At 42.1% G+C, this 16,394-nt stretch overlaps 1 protein-coding gene across 1 annotated transcript in view; it reads right to left on the bottom strand.

The window, feature by feature from the left end:
• The window catches only part of IGF2BP3 (insulin like growth factor 2 mRNA binding protein 3), a 148,209-nt gene that overhangs the window by 17,498 nt on the left and 114,317 nt on the right, over positions 1 to 16,394 (bottom strand). Inside the window, exons 7-10 of the mRNA XM_008686388.2 lie at positions 12,134 to 12,268; positions 10,757 to 10,879; positions 8,552 to 8,687; positions 6,961 to 7,086 (exon numbers count right to left, since the gene is read on the bottom strand). Of these exons, the coding sequence (XP_008684610.1) occupies positions 6,961 to 7,086; positions 8,552 to 8,687; positions 10,757 to 10,879; positions 12,134 to 12,268 (520 nt within the window). The remainder of the gene's footprint in view (positions 1 to 6,960; positions 7,087 to 8,551; positions 8,688 to 10,756; positions 10,880 to 12,133; positions 12,269 to 16,394) is intronic.

Here is a 16,394-nt window from a genome sequence, read left to right as displayed (position 1 = left end):
CTCAAAAATCCCTTTCAACTCCTAAAATATTGTTTCTCAAAGAGCACCCTGAACTAGCTAAAAACCTACGAAAATGTTCATCTTTCTTGCCTTTTCAATAAACAGAAAGTTAGCAATTTTAGGATCACATTATTGTTCTGGAGACTTCTGGGAAGATTCCAAAGACGCTATCAAAATTATGAAGACAACAGCACTTGAGCTAACTTCTGCCAACCCAAACGCCAGGAAGTAACACTCAGCTATGGATGCTGTTCTGTGCGCTGCCAAGTTCAGCTCCTGCTCTGTTCAGGAGCTGCCAATTGCCTCTTCCCTACTGTTCGAGCGTTTTTGAAAGGAGCATTTCTTGTCATTTCTAAACTCAAAGTTTGCCAATTAAGTACTGCATAAGCCAGCTGCTAGGCAGGAACTAGAGACTTTTTGTCCATTGGAAGAACCGACTCTGGCTCTATTAGAAAAAAATCCACCTGGCAGGTTCCAGTTAGAATACATCGTTGGGGGTCGGGGGAGGTGGGAGGGTGAACAAAGTTCTGGAATGGAACAGAAGTAAGGGATTTATCCAAAGTCAAGGTGCATCAATTCTCCTTTCATGTTACAAAGCAGCACTGAGAAAACATGAGTAGAAAAATGAAACAACTCCAAAAGAAAGAGGAAGCAATACATAAAAAGAGGCAGAATCTTTGAAACATTGAGTCATCAAAACCGACTTCTTACCAGGCAATACACACTTCAAGTGGAAGAGATTCACTGCTAACCTACAGGGCATCGAGGATTAAAGGGTCACCCTCAGTAAGCCACAGACTACCCGTGAGAGCTCCTAAGGGCCGGCAAGCTTCGCATCCGCAGCTGCAGACGCCAGGCCGCGAGCCCGCACCTGCCAACCTTTCCTCCGCTAACCCAGTTTTCAAATACATGTCATCACAGACCCTCACAGCCCCACAATACTAGGTTCTTCAGCAAGAAGAACAGTGAAGCCAAAGGGGAAAAAAGGGAATGTGAAAAAAGGTAAGAAAAAAGAAACTGATAAAGCTTTGGTAAATTTAATTATTGCCTTTAAAAACAAGTTTGTGTTTCAAAAAGTGGTGACCATTAGGTACACTTCATAGTATCAGTGAGCTGTGTTTAGACAACGAACCGAGTCTAATAATATACAGCGACGGCAAAGCTATTCCAACTGAGTACTTCCCCACAAAGAAGTTCTATACTGAAACAGACCTTGTGAAAGAATTGCTCCCTTGAAACAGTAAATTAGGAAATTACCTCACAGTTATTTGGAAGCATAGTTCACTCTAACTGGTATCCAGAAACACAACACAGTTCTCTGAAAATGGTGTTTTCCCTTTGTTTCGATGTGAAAATAATCTGTAGGAGTGGAATCTGAAAGATCGAATTTTCTCCTCCAGAATCAATTTAGATTATCCTGGGTTTTGTGTGTGTATGTGTGTGTGTGTGTGTGTGTGTGGTTTTTGTTTGGTTTTGTTTTTGAGAGAACTTAAAAGCTCACCTGCACCCTCCCAGGCTCTGTGCAATTCCCTTTATAGGGACTAGTACTAAATCCAGTAGGCAGATTTATTCATCTCTTCAGTTATAGACACGGTCTCCCAGCTTCTCTCACAGGTAGATGTAACTGATGTTATGTTCTGGTAACAAGAGCAACCCGTAGAAGTGTAAATAGCTATTGTCAGGCAGTGTCCTTATATGAGGTGGCTGTTGATTTTAAACCTTCATCCTTGCTGGCTGGACTCAGACTCAATGGCTGGAGCTTGAGCAGTCACCCTGGTCCAGGAGGCAGCATGATAACTAAGCCAAGAGCACCTGTCCTAGATGATGCAGCACAACCACTCCCAGCCTTGGATAGTCTACCCTTCGCCTCTTCTGAGGAAGAAGGAAAACTCATTTAAAACATTTTTTTTCTCTTGTAACACATAGCCATAGCTAATCCTGATATACACAGCATGCCAAAATATATTTAAAGGCAGGAAAACAGACATATGGCAGCATCCCATAGATACTTTTGAACTGATATTTGTGGATTGTAATAACAGGTGATCCAAAGAAAAGGGGGCAAGTTTTTGACGACTTTTTTTTGTTTGTTTGTTTTTAAAGAGAGAGAGAGAGAGAGAGAGAACAAGCGGGGTGGGGGCGCCCGAGGGAAAGAATCTTACGCAGGTTCCATGCTCAGAATGGAGCACGATGCAGAGCTTGATCTCATGCCCCTGAGATGACGATCTGAGCCCAAATCAAGAACTGAACATTTAACCGAACCACCCAGGCGCCCCTTACCCACACTTTAAAATAAAGCACCAAACAAGTTAGAAAGAGTGACATACCTGAGTGGTATGTATTTACGCTTATCCCAAATATCGTCTACTGTGAATTACCCTTGACACAGAATAGTAAACATTCCTTGCAGAACAGTAGTTTGACAATGAATGGGTAATGAAAAACTTCTGATGACCTTTACGAAATCACAGATTTCTGAGCTTCCATCTGCTCCCACTGAGATTCTGGTTCATGTACGTCCAAGGAGAGGCACAGGTTCTTATGCACTTAAGAAACAGAGCAGCTGTTGTTAACCTTGCCCACGTCCATACTGGAGTCAGCCAGAGAGCTTTCCGAAGTAGTAATACCTGAGCCTCGGCCCCCATTCCTGCCCTGGGGGGTAGACTCTGACACAGAAGGTCTGGGGTAATTCTAACGTAAAGGACAAAAAAACATTTTTCCTCGTAAAGCAGAAAGTAGAGAAAGCTATTCTTTACAGAACATTGCCAACTAACAAATGTAAAAGATGGCAGACATAAAAATAGTAATATATGACTGGGCGACCATCAGCAATGGAGAGTAAACCCGCTGGGGGAAAGACTGCTGGGGAGCAAGACATGTATTCTCAAAGGGCTGCTGATTAAATCTTAATCATAGACGGGAAAGGTGCCTTTACAATGCAGAGATCGCACAGATACTACCTTAATTTTATGATCAAACAACATGACCAACAATGAAACACATGACATTATCTGCTTCCCAATGGGACACAGAGAAGATATTCCTGCCCTCAAAAAAGGTACAATCCTGAGCCTTATCATGTACAAGCAGTCAGTCAAACCCACAGGCGACATTCTAACCACTAGCCTGGATTTGCAATGCCATAAATAAGAAAACAAGAGGGGGAGGGTAGGCAGTAGGTGACACCACATGGGATGAACGCCTGCTGAAAAGAGAAAGAGGGGACTAGAGAGACATGACAACTAACGGCAATGGATAACCCTTAATTGGATTCTTTACTAAAAACACAGCTATGTAATAGAACATTATTAAGGTAACTATGAAATTTAAGTACAGACTGCATATCAAATAATATTGTGCCAAGTTTTTTTTTTTTTTTTAAAGATTTTTATTCGACAGAGATAGAGACAGCCAGCGAAGAGAGGGAACACAAGCAGGGGGAGTGGGAGAGGAAGAAGCAGGCTCGTAGCAGAAGAGCCTGATGCGGGGCTTGATCCCAGGACCCTGGGATCACACCCTGAGCCGAAGGCAGATGCTTAACGACTGAGCCACCCAGGCGCCTGTTTTTTTTTTTTTTTTTAAGATTTTATTTGATAGAGAGAGAGAGAGAGAGAGAGAGAGTGAGTGCATGCACACAAGCGGGGGAGTGGCCACAGAGGGAGAGGGAGCAGCAGGCTCCCCGCTGAGCAGGGAACTGGATCCCAGGACCCTGGAATCACAATCTGAGCTGACAGACGCTTAACTGACGGAGCCACCCCCACACCCCTGTGCCAAACTTCTTAAGAGTGATGATGATACTGTGGTTAACATCAAGGTGAATTCCTTGAGGACATGAAGTTAAAACTAGTACAATGCTCCCATTAATAATTACCTTTAATCACAACATCTGTAAAAATATATACCAAATTTCCAAGACAGGATTATATACCTATGTATTTCTAAGAAGAAAGGCAATTGCGAGCACATATTTTTGAAATCCACAAAAAGATGTCTTCCACGCTAGAGAAAAGGGGTAGATTACAGGAATAGTTCTCCGGATAATTCCTGACACATTCTTTGAGGTCTAAGACTAATATGCAGAGATAAAGTTAGTAGGTTTAAATCTACAGAAAAATTGCAAGAACACACTCACCTGCAGCAAACACATGCAATATAAGCATAATTTATCAACTATTCCAACTAGACAGATGGTAGATTTGTCTTCTTTCTTAGCACATAGTGTTTCGGTACCTCCCACACCAATTTAGAGAAATGGCCACGTGTGAAGTTGGGGATTCTATTGTACCACTGCCTACAGACATGTAGAATAAAATGCCCACTTGAATTCTGCAAGTGACCTGGATTGACAAGACTGTCCACAATTTATCCCTTCATTAAGAGAATTTCCTTTTCCTGCCCATGAAACCACCAGGCCTTGAGGGGTTCCGAGCTCCTTCCCCTTTGCAGTGTTTCTACCATTACTACTGGCAGCTTCTCCACCTTCTGATCTCACTGGCTGCTTCTACACCTCGCTGATTCTGCTTTAAAATCTCAGGAAAAGCAAAGACCACCTATTCCAGTGGGATCTTCCTTACATTTACTTTTGATTCGCTTTTATTAAAGATCACTGACCCTCTTCTCCCATTCTTAAAATGAAACAAAATCTCTACTTGCTTAAGTCACTCAGACATTTAAAATCATAAAAGTCCTTTGGAAATACTGTTTTAAACATACTCTCACTTCTCTTAATCCTAATTTATCTTAGAACACAAGAACCCATTACACAGAACGGTATCACTAAATTACAAACCCGATGAAATCTAGATAATATTCCTAGTATTCATGTATCTTAAAAATAGCTACCTAACAATTCACTTTAGGAATTTCTGCACTGAAACAGCCACATAAGTATAAAGGACCGAATGTTCGGTAATGCTACCAGTCGTAATGTGAGAAGCTCTACTGATCGTGATATGTAACCAGTAGAGAGAAAAGAATTTAAATGACACCTCAGTTTACAAATTGGGAAAGTGAGGAACAAACTAAGGGGCATGCCCAAAGAGAAAGCTGGGTTAGGGCAGGTAGCAGAGGTGCAGGTTACGTAAGAACTTCTTTAGCACAGAGTTAAATAATCAGCTCCTTGTCACTTTTAATCAATGCTGTTTTACACAAAAGCATCAGGGATACATCTGCCCTAAACTCAGTAATATGACAAATGCATCTATTTATAATAAAGAAACTAGCAGCCATATTAGATGTTAAGTCCATATACTCTCCAATTCCTATTTTAGGCTCACTTTTACCCTCCTCTTAAACTTTTTAAATTACTGAATTCTGTAAAGACTAGAAATGCCTGACTCGAGAGAAGACTCCTTAGCGGTAATTCATCTAGTTCATTTTCTTCATTGCACAGGTGAGAAAACAAACGCAGAGGGAAGAGGAGAGTGACCTATGGCGATACAAAGCGCAGGCAGAGCTGGGCTGGACCTGGGCTCTCACCCCAGGGATCCTTCCTGCCGCCCCTTTAAGCATCAAGCTACACACAAGTCAGCTACTTCACAGCCCCATTAGCTGTGCTGGAAAGCTCCAGATAATGCATGATGAAATCTATTCACACTGAGGTGGCACTGAAATTTTGATGCCTATCCATAGATTCATGGGCTTTGTTATATGGCTTCAAGGACCAAACATGTTTGCAGCAGCAGGTGAGTTGCAGGGGAAGGTGCAAATGTCGCTGATCATAAAGGCAGAAACACTGCAAGAAGAGGCCAAAAGTGAAGAACACCTAACACAGTCTGGTGGTTAAGGACAGGCCAAGGGAATTCTCCTTTATAAAGGGATAAAATATGAACAATCTCAGCAATCTGTGCTCTCTGTATAATTCCAGAAGCATTTTACTCTACATGGAGTCTAGACAGTGTTATAATGGAATGCCCAACACCAATTCCAGCTGGACGTTTTCCTAAACTGGTACTGGAGGTACCACTCAAAGCATGTATTCTAGAAGAGTCAAACAGTAAGGGAGAGATTTTAAACAAATCCGTGACGGAAGATCCTAGAATGTTGCTAAATTTCACATGACTGTCTACCTCCGATTACCACGGATTATGCAACAGAATTGTGAACTACTTTCTATAAAAATTACTCTGTAAAGTATCTGCTATTCTGCATTTTTATACTATCACTGGTCTCCCATTTTTGAAACCTGAAGAAAAAATGCTATTCTTAAAAAGCAAATACAAAAGTCGGGTTTCTTTAGTAACAGTCTACCTCTTTACGAACGAATAAAAGCTGTTTAATGGTTGCACACGCACATACACAGTAGACCTTGAGCAAAACTATCTTGAACTATTTAAAAAGCACACTCAAAATGGAAAACATGTCTCTACTGACCTTTAAACAAAATTATATATATATAATATATATATATATATTTGAGAGAGAGTGGGAGGCGGGCGGAAGGAGAGGGAGAAGCAGACTACCCGCTGAGCAGGGAGCCCAACATGGGGCTCGACTGCAGAACCCTAAGATCATGACCTGGGCCAAAGGCAGACACTTCACTGACGGAGCCACCCAGGCTCCCCGTTATCGACCTTTCAAAGCAGTTAACTTCCAAGTGAAGTTAAAGATGAAGGAAGCCTTTGAAAAGTCCTTTCCTTCAACCTTTAGAAATAACTGACGTCCCCCCCACCCCAAAGTCTCAACCTTTTTTGATATTTAAAAACCAATGCTGACAATCCTACCACTCCAAAACTGCTGTTCCACCTACTCCACGAAGGGGCAGGTAAAAAGATTCTACTGACATGAACTGGAAAGCATATCCTGGCTCTCAACTGATACATCGTATGGGGGCAGGTTTTACATGAGAATTTGTCCCGATTAGCATTTAATGTCACAGTGCTTGAGGGCAACAAAATCTGACTGTGTCCCTCTGACTGCATCCCACTCAACCACACAGAAAGCCAAGGTCCATGATCTTACCTCAAACTGCGGGTAAGGAGGAGTCATCGCGGAAGGCGGCCCTGAGGTGGGAGGTGGCATCCCTGACGTGGGTGGGAACAGACCCAAGGCATTCAGATTTAACCCAGGAATTAAATGTGCTTGAAGCTGCAAGAGTAAAAAAGTCTCTCATTTTACAATTAAAAAATCAAGTGTATTTGTAAGTGACAATATTCAGACTGTGACCTCTTGTCTAGTAAAGAAAAAAAATCATTTTATGACTCAAATTTTAGAACAAAGCAGATGTTCCCTGTAATTATACTTGAGTATATATGTTTATATTTCTTGATATTTTAAAAGCCGTGTGCTCATTTGCCCCCTCCTTGATGCGAAGCTACACGAGCTTTCTCAAAGCAGGAAACACACCCTTCCTTTCCTTAATGACCAGCTCGGAGTGCTTAACCAAATATGTACTCTGTATGCTACGGGCACAGTAAATACAGACCGAAACACGCATTAGTTGAAGAAGTAAGCAAACAAGATTTGTACATTGAAAAGCAAACCAGATACAGAACAAGCCATTAAAAAGATTTTTACTCCTTGGATAAAATTTGGCAGCCATGGGTCTAAAGGCCTAAAAGTCAAGATCCTTGGAAATCAGGTCTCATCCCATGTAACTATGGCAACTAAACCTATCTTTGAGGTGGAGACGCCAGACTTGAGGTGTGAGCGCCCCGGAGAATCTGCAAAAGGTATATGGAGTCGGATTTGCTCGCAAGGGACTCTGAGACATCAGACGAGCAGGGATGATGGAAAGGTGGGTCAGGAAGCCAGTCATGTGGGCTAAGACAATCAGCATTCTTCTAGGCTCTTCTCACAAAAGGTAATATCATTTCTCTATTTCCCTTCTTTTAGGTGTAGAGCCCAATGGAGGAGTGTGTTTTTCAATCATTTACTTGAAAATTCAAAATGGACTTTTGAAATCTTACATTGTCTGTACCCTCCATCTATTAAGGAATGTCAGCCATTCACTTTAATTGCTTTCATTGTGCTAGAGAAATTATTTTGTCATTTTTAATCCTTTTGTCTCCATGGCTTATGACTAACCAGGTAAGTCTTAGCTTTGAATTCGTAACAGTTGCTTCTATACGCACGTTATCTCCTGTAATCCCAGTCCTAATCATGGCATCACTGTAGGCACAGTAGCCCCACCTTACAGATGAGGAAACCAATGCTTGGAGACCACGCAAGAGAACAGAGCTGTAGCTAATAAGTGACTGAGGTGGGATTCAAACCCAGTTCACATACCTACCTCTCAAGCCCACACTCCTACTATACTCATTCAAATTAATATTGTGTCGAAGTTATTAACCTTTTTAGGTAGGTATTAGTCTTACAGAACAGATAAGGAAGCTAAGGCTCAAAGACTAACTAATTTGCTAAAATCAGAGAGCCAAGCCTAATATCAAAGCCTTCTTCCCAACTACCCCCGGGCACACTCACTATGGTGCCAAAAATCAACTAGAGATTACATCTAATGCCGGCTCCACTAAAGACAACAATATTAATGCAACTGAAAACATCTTTTAACGGTTCGTCAAAATAAAGGCATGTCCTCCATATTAAAACTAACATTCATAGAAGCAATATCGTTTTCATAAGACTCCCTGATTTTCTTCATTATCTCTTCCTCAGCTTTGGCACAGGTTTCAACGTTGCCTTTAACCGTAATGGTGCGCTCGGGGTTATACAGCGTCAATTCCTGCAATCTGCAGAATGAGAGAGGAGAAAGAGAACGAACGGAAATTAGAGGAGGAAGACAGTTCATAACAGTTTGGCCACAGATGGCAACTAAAACCCAACTCTGGTGGCTGGCAATACATAAAAGTGGGTGGTCAGACATGATGGACAAGGAGTAAGCCCCAAAAGACATGAATCCAAGAACTGGAAAGCTGAAGAAAATACTTCCCCCATTCCTACCTTCTTAATAAAAAGGTGTATACAGTTCAGTGAAGTCCATGTGTGAAACACAGTGTACTTCTTGTCCACTTAAGGTGAACCTTTCTCACAATTTAACGGGGACACAGAAAGAAAATGATCTGAGGCATGTACAGTTGGAGTGGAAACCGAGAACCAGATGTACCTCACCTTTCATAAAGATGGTCCCAGTCCGCACTGACCAATTCTAAACGTAACTGGCATTCTCATGGGTCACAAGCAAGAAATAAGCATGGAAATATTCCCAAAAAGCAAACCAGAATTCTTGTGTCCAAACTTACTTTCTGCCAATAATTTTTGAGTTCAGATCAAAGTAAGCTGGAGAAAATAACATAAATCAGTCTGCCTTGACTAAATAAAAAAATGATCCCTTGATGACCACTAAGAAGTTAGAGGCATTCACAATACTCAGCATCTCCCTGCTGACCTAGTCCCGCTGAAGCTTCAAAATCCACTCAGATGACATCTGAGACTGCCTGAGCCCGAGCCCGTCAACAGCCTTGAGAGAAGCAATGGGAGACTCTTCGCCGTGGAAAACAAGACTAAGTACATATAGACTGAAAGGATACAGAAAATTGGTGTAGCTCTCCTTCATAACCGTAGTTAAAATTCTCATTTTCACTACACAGCAGAATGTCTTAAGCTGAACCTGAGCCAGATGAATGGGTTAGCATTCCTTAACTTTGTCTCTAATTTGCTAAAAAGGCAAACATCTACACAATGAAGGCTATTTCGTAGACTTAAAAAGTTTATTTTTCTTCTCTGGTCTCAACCCACCTCTCCCCTAAGCATTTTATACTACAGTTTTTTTTTTTTTAATAGCTGCTTTAGAATAGCTTTTAAGATTTTTTTCTCTTAAAACCCTCCCCTTTCTGGGTGTAAAATTCAAGACAGGGTAGGATTGTTTATTATATGGGTTTTTTTCTTTACAACAGGCAGGACTTTCTGACTTCCGACCACTGCCTTCTTTGAAAACTCCTTGCTACGTCAACATGCTGCCTCCCTCTCTTTACCATTCTTCCTCAGTTTATCAATCTCTTCTCACCGCCTCTTCTTTGGGTACTCTGATGTAAACTAAGACTAGTTACCCTCGGAAAGAGAGTTCGTTCCATATAATCTCAGAGCATTCATGGACCCAAGGTGTGGCAGCCAGTTTCCAAGACGACCTACTGTCCAGTAACCGTAGTCCCTCCCCTCACTGAGTAGAGCTGACTTGTGTAAATTATATTAGAAAAGTGATACAGTGTGATTTCAGAGGCTGTGTTATAGAACACAGTGCCACCTCCACCTTGCTCTTTCTTGGGTAATCCACTCTAGGGCAAGACAACTACCAATTCTTAAAGACACCCAAGCAGCCCTGTGCAGAGGCCTCACACCAACAGCCAGTGTGGACTTGTCCGCAACATCAAGAGACCCCAAGCCAGAACCCCCCAGTTCAGCTGCTCCTCAATTCCTGACCCGCAGAAATTAGCTGAGCAATACATCTTTCCTATTGTCTCAAGCTGCCAGATGTTGGAATAATTCGTTACAACGGATAATAAACTGGGTTATATACTTCAACTTCGGGAGTATATATCAGAAAACCTGACCAAGACTTCAGCTAGAAAATGCGAATATAAAGTATTTAGTGCTTTCTGCAGCCTTAGTAGGAACGGATAATGCTTTCAATACGGGTTAGACACCGACAGTAGATTAAGTCTGAGAAACCAAATGAAAGTGTGGTGGTACAGGCTAGCTCAGACACTTCGAAGACGGGGGAAGCTCTGCTTAATATAGAACCTAGAACTTCACAGCAGTGCTTGTGAATTTTCTAACTCAAAGAAAACAAGGCAGCACTTACGGAGATATTGTAATTTTAGTGTCAGTGTCTTGCTCAATTTTTTTAAGGTTTCTTCCCTCCTTACCAATAAGACGGCCTACAAAGTTATTATGGGCTAAAATCTTCAAGGGAATCTCTTCTGTGCTGTAAATAAAAAAGAAAAAGGTCATAAAATCAGGGTAAGTAAATCTTCTCCTAGGTAAAAAGATAATATCCATTCATTAAACATTTACTTCCTACCTACCAGACAGGAAGCACAATGCCAGGTAGAGTTTAAAGTCGGCTGACCTACATTCTAGCAACGCATGAATAAAGGGGCACAGACACACAAAACACTAACAAGGATTTGAAGTTAATTTTTAAAACCATCTTCTTTTATGCATCTCAGGGACTATCTCCCAAGGACAGATTCTCTTAGCTCACTGAAAACACCTCTTACTCAAACCCATATCCCTAAATCCCCAATACAATTATACAATGTATAAATGCAAAACAGTATGATTTTGATATAAATTTTAAAATGCATACCTAGAGATACATACACAATTATAGAAAGAAACAGAAGAAACAACAGTGATTACTCTTTAGGAGAAGAGGGTAAGAACAGGAAGGGGGCTTTTACTTTTCATTGAGTACCTTTTTGAGTTTCCAATTGATACCTATCACTGTTTAAAAATATCACTGGTATTATCTGGATGGTGAGCTTTTTAAAATTTGTCTCTATTTTGAAAAAGAATTATAAACTTATAATACAGCAAACATATAACCCCTTATAACTAAAATACATTTAACACATGGTAAAGGTCCCTACAAATTAAGTGCTGTTGGTTAGGGCCCCAGGCTAACTCCAGTACCTTAGTCTGGACTCTCCTTTTAGGGTAACCCTGTGCTGTACGCTCAAGCGGCACAGACCCAAACTCCGTTCACTCTAAGTTCCTGCAGGACAGGCATTTAGAGTTTCAACCTGGAACCCCAAGTCAATCTCCAGTTCGCCTTAGCACAGGATTGGCGATTTCTCCGCCTCTATCCTCGCTGCTGCTGCAGAGTAGGGCTGCGCAGACATCAAGAACAGAGCTCCAACGGGTTCAGGGTAAAGGAGTCAGGATTTGAAGCACGTGTCAATCTCAAGGATTCTTCTTGGTCCTTAGGTGGGCTTCCTGTCCCACCTACAGTTCGACTTTCCCCATTCCTCCCAGTCACCCCATATCCAAACATGACTGAAAATAAAATATTTAAAAGACTCATGCTTTCCAACCAAATCAATAGTGCCAACCACTGTAGCCCTTCAGGACGGCATTTCCCGGTGCTGGCTGGCCATGCCTAAGAACTATGTCCTAGAATTCCAAGATAAAACTGCATGAACATCAACCTCTTCACAGGTTAATCCTCTTTACTCACAATTTTATATCTTGAGCTTCCTTATGCATAATCTCCAGAATAGACTTACAAGCCGCAGAAGTACCTTCAGGGGTGGAGAGGATAGTAATTGACTTCTCAGCAGCACCTGCATTCTCCTTACGGTGGACATCGATTCTTACGGGGAGCACAAGAGAAGAAGAAAACGAGAGCTGTAAGCACGTATTCACAATAACAGGGGGTGAGTACCAACTTCAAAGTCATAGGACCTCCGGGCAAAGAGTGGATGACTCACTTCCCTCAAGAGTATAAACTCTTGATAAGCTGTCAACTTTGATGCCTTAAAGACAAATTTGAATTCCAGGAATACCCACCCCCACCCCCTTTTCTCAAGTAGGCACATCTTTTCATTCTCTCAAGCTGTATGTGCCTATTTTTCATTTTGGTGTCACAGAACAAACATCTCATGTCAGAGAGCTTTGGTTCAGACAAAAGGCTTTCTTCTGCTCTAAAGCAAACAGGAGCTAGAATGCAAGCCAAGAGGCCCAGAGTTGGAATCCCACAAGCCAGGCCAAACTCATTATGCCACACAGAATATCCACTCTCCATCGTATGAGACGTCGCTTGTCTGTTTCCTCTTGCAAGGCTCTTTCCACATTTTGCCTCCTTGATAGAGGAAAGTCCGCAAAAAAAAGAGTGATAGCAATGGAACCCCAGAAGATGGCAATTCTACTTCAAGGAAAACCAAACAGCGGGGCGCCTGGGTGGCCTAGTTGGTTAAGCATCTGCCTTCAGCTCAGGTTATGATCCCAGGGTGCTGGGATCGAGTCCCTGCATCGTGCTCCCTGCTCAGCGAGGAGCCTGCTTCTCCCTCTCTCTCTGCCTCTACCCCTGCTTGTGCTCCCCTGCTCTGTCAAATAAATAAAATCTTTAAAAAAAGAAAAAAAAGAAACAAAACCAATGGCTGATAAACACAAAATGTTGTTCAGCCTCCCTGGTAATCACATCCATGTCAATCAAAATAAGATGTCACTGGGCTCCAGACCTCCAAACAGTTTAGATAAAATGAAGTGCTGGCAAGAGGATGTAAGTGGGCACACGCACTTTGGTGGGGGCGTAGAGCAAACTGGCAGGACCTGTCAAAGCAAAAACGCTTATCTCTTGAACCAAGAATCTACTTTTTTGTAACATCTCCTACAGATACAGTCTCATATGTGGCCTCACCCCCAGCATCACTGACATTTGGGGCCCGATTAAATCTTTGTTGGGGGAGCTGTCCCGGGCACAGAAGGGCGCTCAGCAGTATCCCTGCCCTCTACTCACTGGATGCCAGGAGCACACCCCCCATCCAGCTGCGACAAGCATACCTGTCTCCGGACGTGACCAAATGTCTGCTGGGGGAGATCACCACTGCTTGAAAACCACTGGCCTAAGAATGTTCACTGGAGCACTACTTAGAAAGAAAATTGGAATGATCTTTCACATGCCCATCAAGAAGAGCTGCTTAAGTAACATGTCACCCAGCGGTGTACAAACGTGTTGTCAAGTTACAGGTACCACACAGGAGGAGGTCCTTCATCTTAGGTGAAAACAACACATGACAGGATTTCTCTTTTAAAGCTACACATGTTAGTAGGTACGAGGAACAAGTCCTGTAAAGTTACATTCCCACCTCAACAACGGCTACCTCCAGGGATCAGATAAAAGGTAACCCCTGTTTTTTAAGAAAAATGTGCGTGCTTGTATATTTTGAATTAAATCAAAATAACTCTTCTGTTGTCTGAAAAGTATAAGAAAGAAAATCAACTATCTGGAAAAGTGTGTCTGGGGAAAATCAAGTACTGGTGAGTCCCTCTAGCCACCTGAACACCAGAAAACCTACAGAACTCCTGGCCTTAAGAATGACCACTTCAGGGGCGCCTGGGTGGCACAGCGGTTAAGCGTCTGCCTTCGGCTCAGGGCGTGATCCCGGCGTTATGGGATCGAGCCCCACATCAGGCTCCTCCGCTATGAGCCTGCTTCTTCCTCTCCCACTCCCCCTGCTTGTGTTCCCTCTCTCGCTGGCTGTCTCTATCTCTGTCAAATAAATAAATAAAATCTTTTAATAAAAAAAAAAAAAAAAGAATGACCACTTCAGGGGCACCTGGCTGGCTCAGGCGGTTAAGCATCTGACTCTGATTTCGGCTCAGGTCATGATCTCAGGGTCCTGAGATCAAGCCCCCATGTCAGGCTCCACGCTCAGTGGGGAGTTTGCTTGAGATTCTCTTTCTCCATCTCCCTCAGCCCCTTGCCCTCCTCTCTAAAAAAAAACAAATAAAAATGAAATAAAATGTACTTGGCTTAAAAAATAAAAAGAATGACCACTTCATCACACCAATAATGTTAAGGTTTGGATTTCATTTTCTTAAATGTTTGAAAACAGAAGATTTATCTCAGAATTAAAACCTAGAACTAAAAATAAGGGCAATGAGTAGGTAGGGGGACGGGTGAGATAAAGGGGATTAAGAATACACTTAACATGGTAAGCACTGAGTCTGTATGCAATTGTTGAATCGCTACGTTGTACACCTGAAATACATTAATGTAACACTGTATGGTAATTATACTTCAATTTAAAAATTTTCCAAACCCTTAGAAAAAAAGAAAAAGGCAACGTAAAAATGAAACAAATCAGGGACATTTAGAAATAATTAAAAAGTGCCATAGGTAACAGTCCCAATCTCAGGAACTGTCTTTCCGACCACTGTTTCAATCCCCCATCACTGTAAGTATTGCTTATCTTCTAGTGGGTAACATGTTAATCTTCCTCCTAGTTTATTTCCACCCGCTCACCGTGTTAAGGATTACAAAAACTCTGATCCTCTGACAGAAGGAATATTGCTTTACAGATCAGGGTAGCCCTCTGAGACCATTCCAGAAACAGAGGATCTAATAATGACTAGTTTCAACGGCAAGAGTTAATTAAATCCACTGGCAGAACTCTGCAAATGAATCATCGGATATAACAAAAATTGCTTCCCTTCCCTCTCCATCCTCCATCTTCCTGCCCTAAATAAAACAAACAGTTCAATTTAAATCACAGAAGCCCTTTCCTCTGACAAGGAAATGAGTAGCTTTAAAAGGGAAACTCTAATCTGCCACACGACAAGGAAGGGAAACCATTTAATAATTAGTTTCTGCAGGTAACACTGGATCAAGAAAAGCAAGGAGCCCTTGATTTTTAATAGTAAAACCAGGCAAATTTAAGATTAAAACTGATCTCAGCTATGGTTCAACTGTCTTCTCCACGCCCTACATTATGAAGTCCAAGACCATCGACTTAGCACAAAGGTGATGGGTATCCAACATCTCCTGCTTCAAAGCAGGGGGAGGCCGGGGAAGGCAGGATCAGACAGTACTCTGCAGCTAGAGCCGGTGTGCACCACCACTCAGCACAGTCCATTTTGGTTCTGCATGGAAAATGAGTCGGCTCGTTCGACACAGGCATGGTGCCTACGATAAATATGGCCATCCCCTTAAGCCTATCGGAACAAACATCGTAAGCAAGATACACACAGCACCACAGCTGTACTTTCAGAGAAGACTGCTTAATTGCTTGGACCGCAGAAAATAAAATCATTTTCCTTACTAAATTTAAAAAGCAAAATAAGCCATGATCATCTCTGTAGCTGGCCCACGGCCACTTCCATACCCTCTTGTACACAATGGCACGGCCACTTCTCCCAGTGCACTCACTGTTCCTCGGGGAATAGGGCAGCTGCTGTCCCAGAGATGCGCCCAGTGCACTCTACAGAACAGGGGTGTGGACAGTTCACTGCTGAGCTTCTTTGGGTCAAAATCTCCACATACGACTTTACAGGATGGTTAATAAAGCAGAACAGCTAATATATAACTCACTGAAGCTTTTAAATTGAGAGAGTATCTTAGACATGTTTTAAGGGCATTGAACATAATAATTTACATTCATTTCATTCATTGGACACATATGAGAGCCTTCTACATACCAGACAATGTCTCAGCACTGGGGCTACTGTCTGTTTATAGCTCCTGCTTTCTACTCCTGCAAAGCCAGCTCCAACGTTTAATGCAGAATCTTCCAACCCCTTAAAATCAGCATATTAAAGCCATCAAACATCCTTAAAAAAAAGTCAATCAAACTACATGGCTTAATCACAGGATAAGTATAGACCATAGCGGAATGACTTTTTTTTTTTTTTTTTTTTTTTTAGATTTTATGTATTTATTTGACAGAGAGAGACAGCCAGCGAGAGAGGGAACACAAGCAGGGGGAGTGGGAGAGGAA

The sequence above is a fragment of the Ursus maritimus genome, unplaced genomic scaffold (assembly GCF_017311325.1).
Source record: "Ursus maritimus isolate PB19 unplaced genomic scaffold, ASM1731132v1 scaffold_3, whole genome shotgun sequence".
In the NCBI taxonomy this organism is placed as follows: Eukaryota; Metazoa; Chordata; class Mammalia; order Carnivora; family Ursidae; genus Ursus; species Ursus maritimus.
The sequence above is the reverse complement of the archived record's forward strand: the minus strand, read 5'-3'. Positions and strand labels throughout refer to the sequence as shown.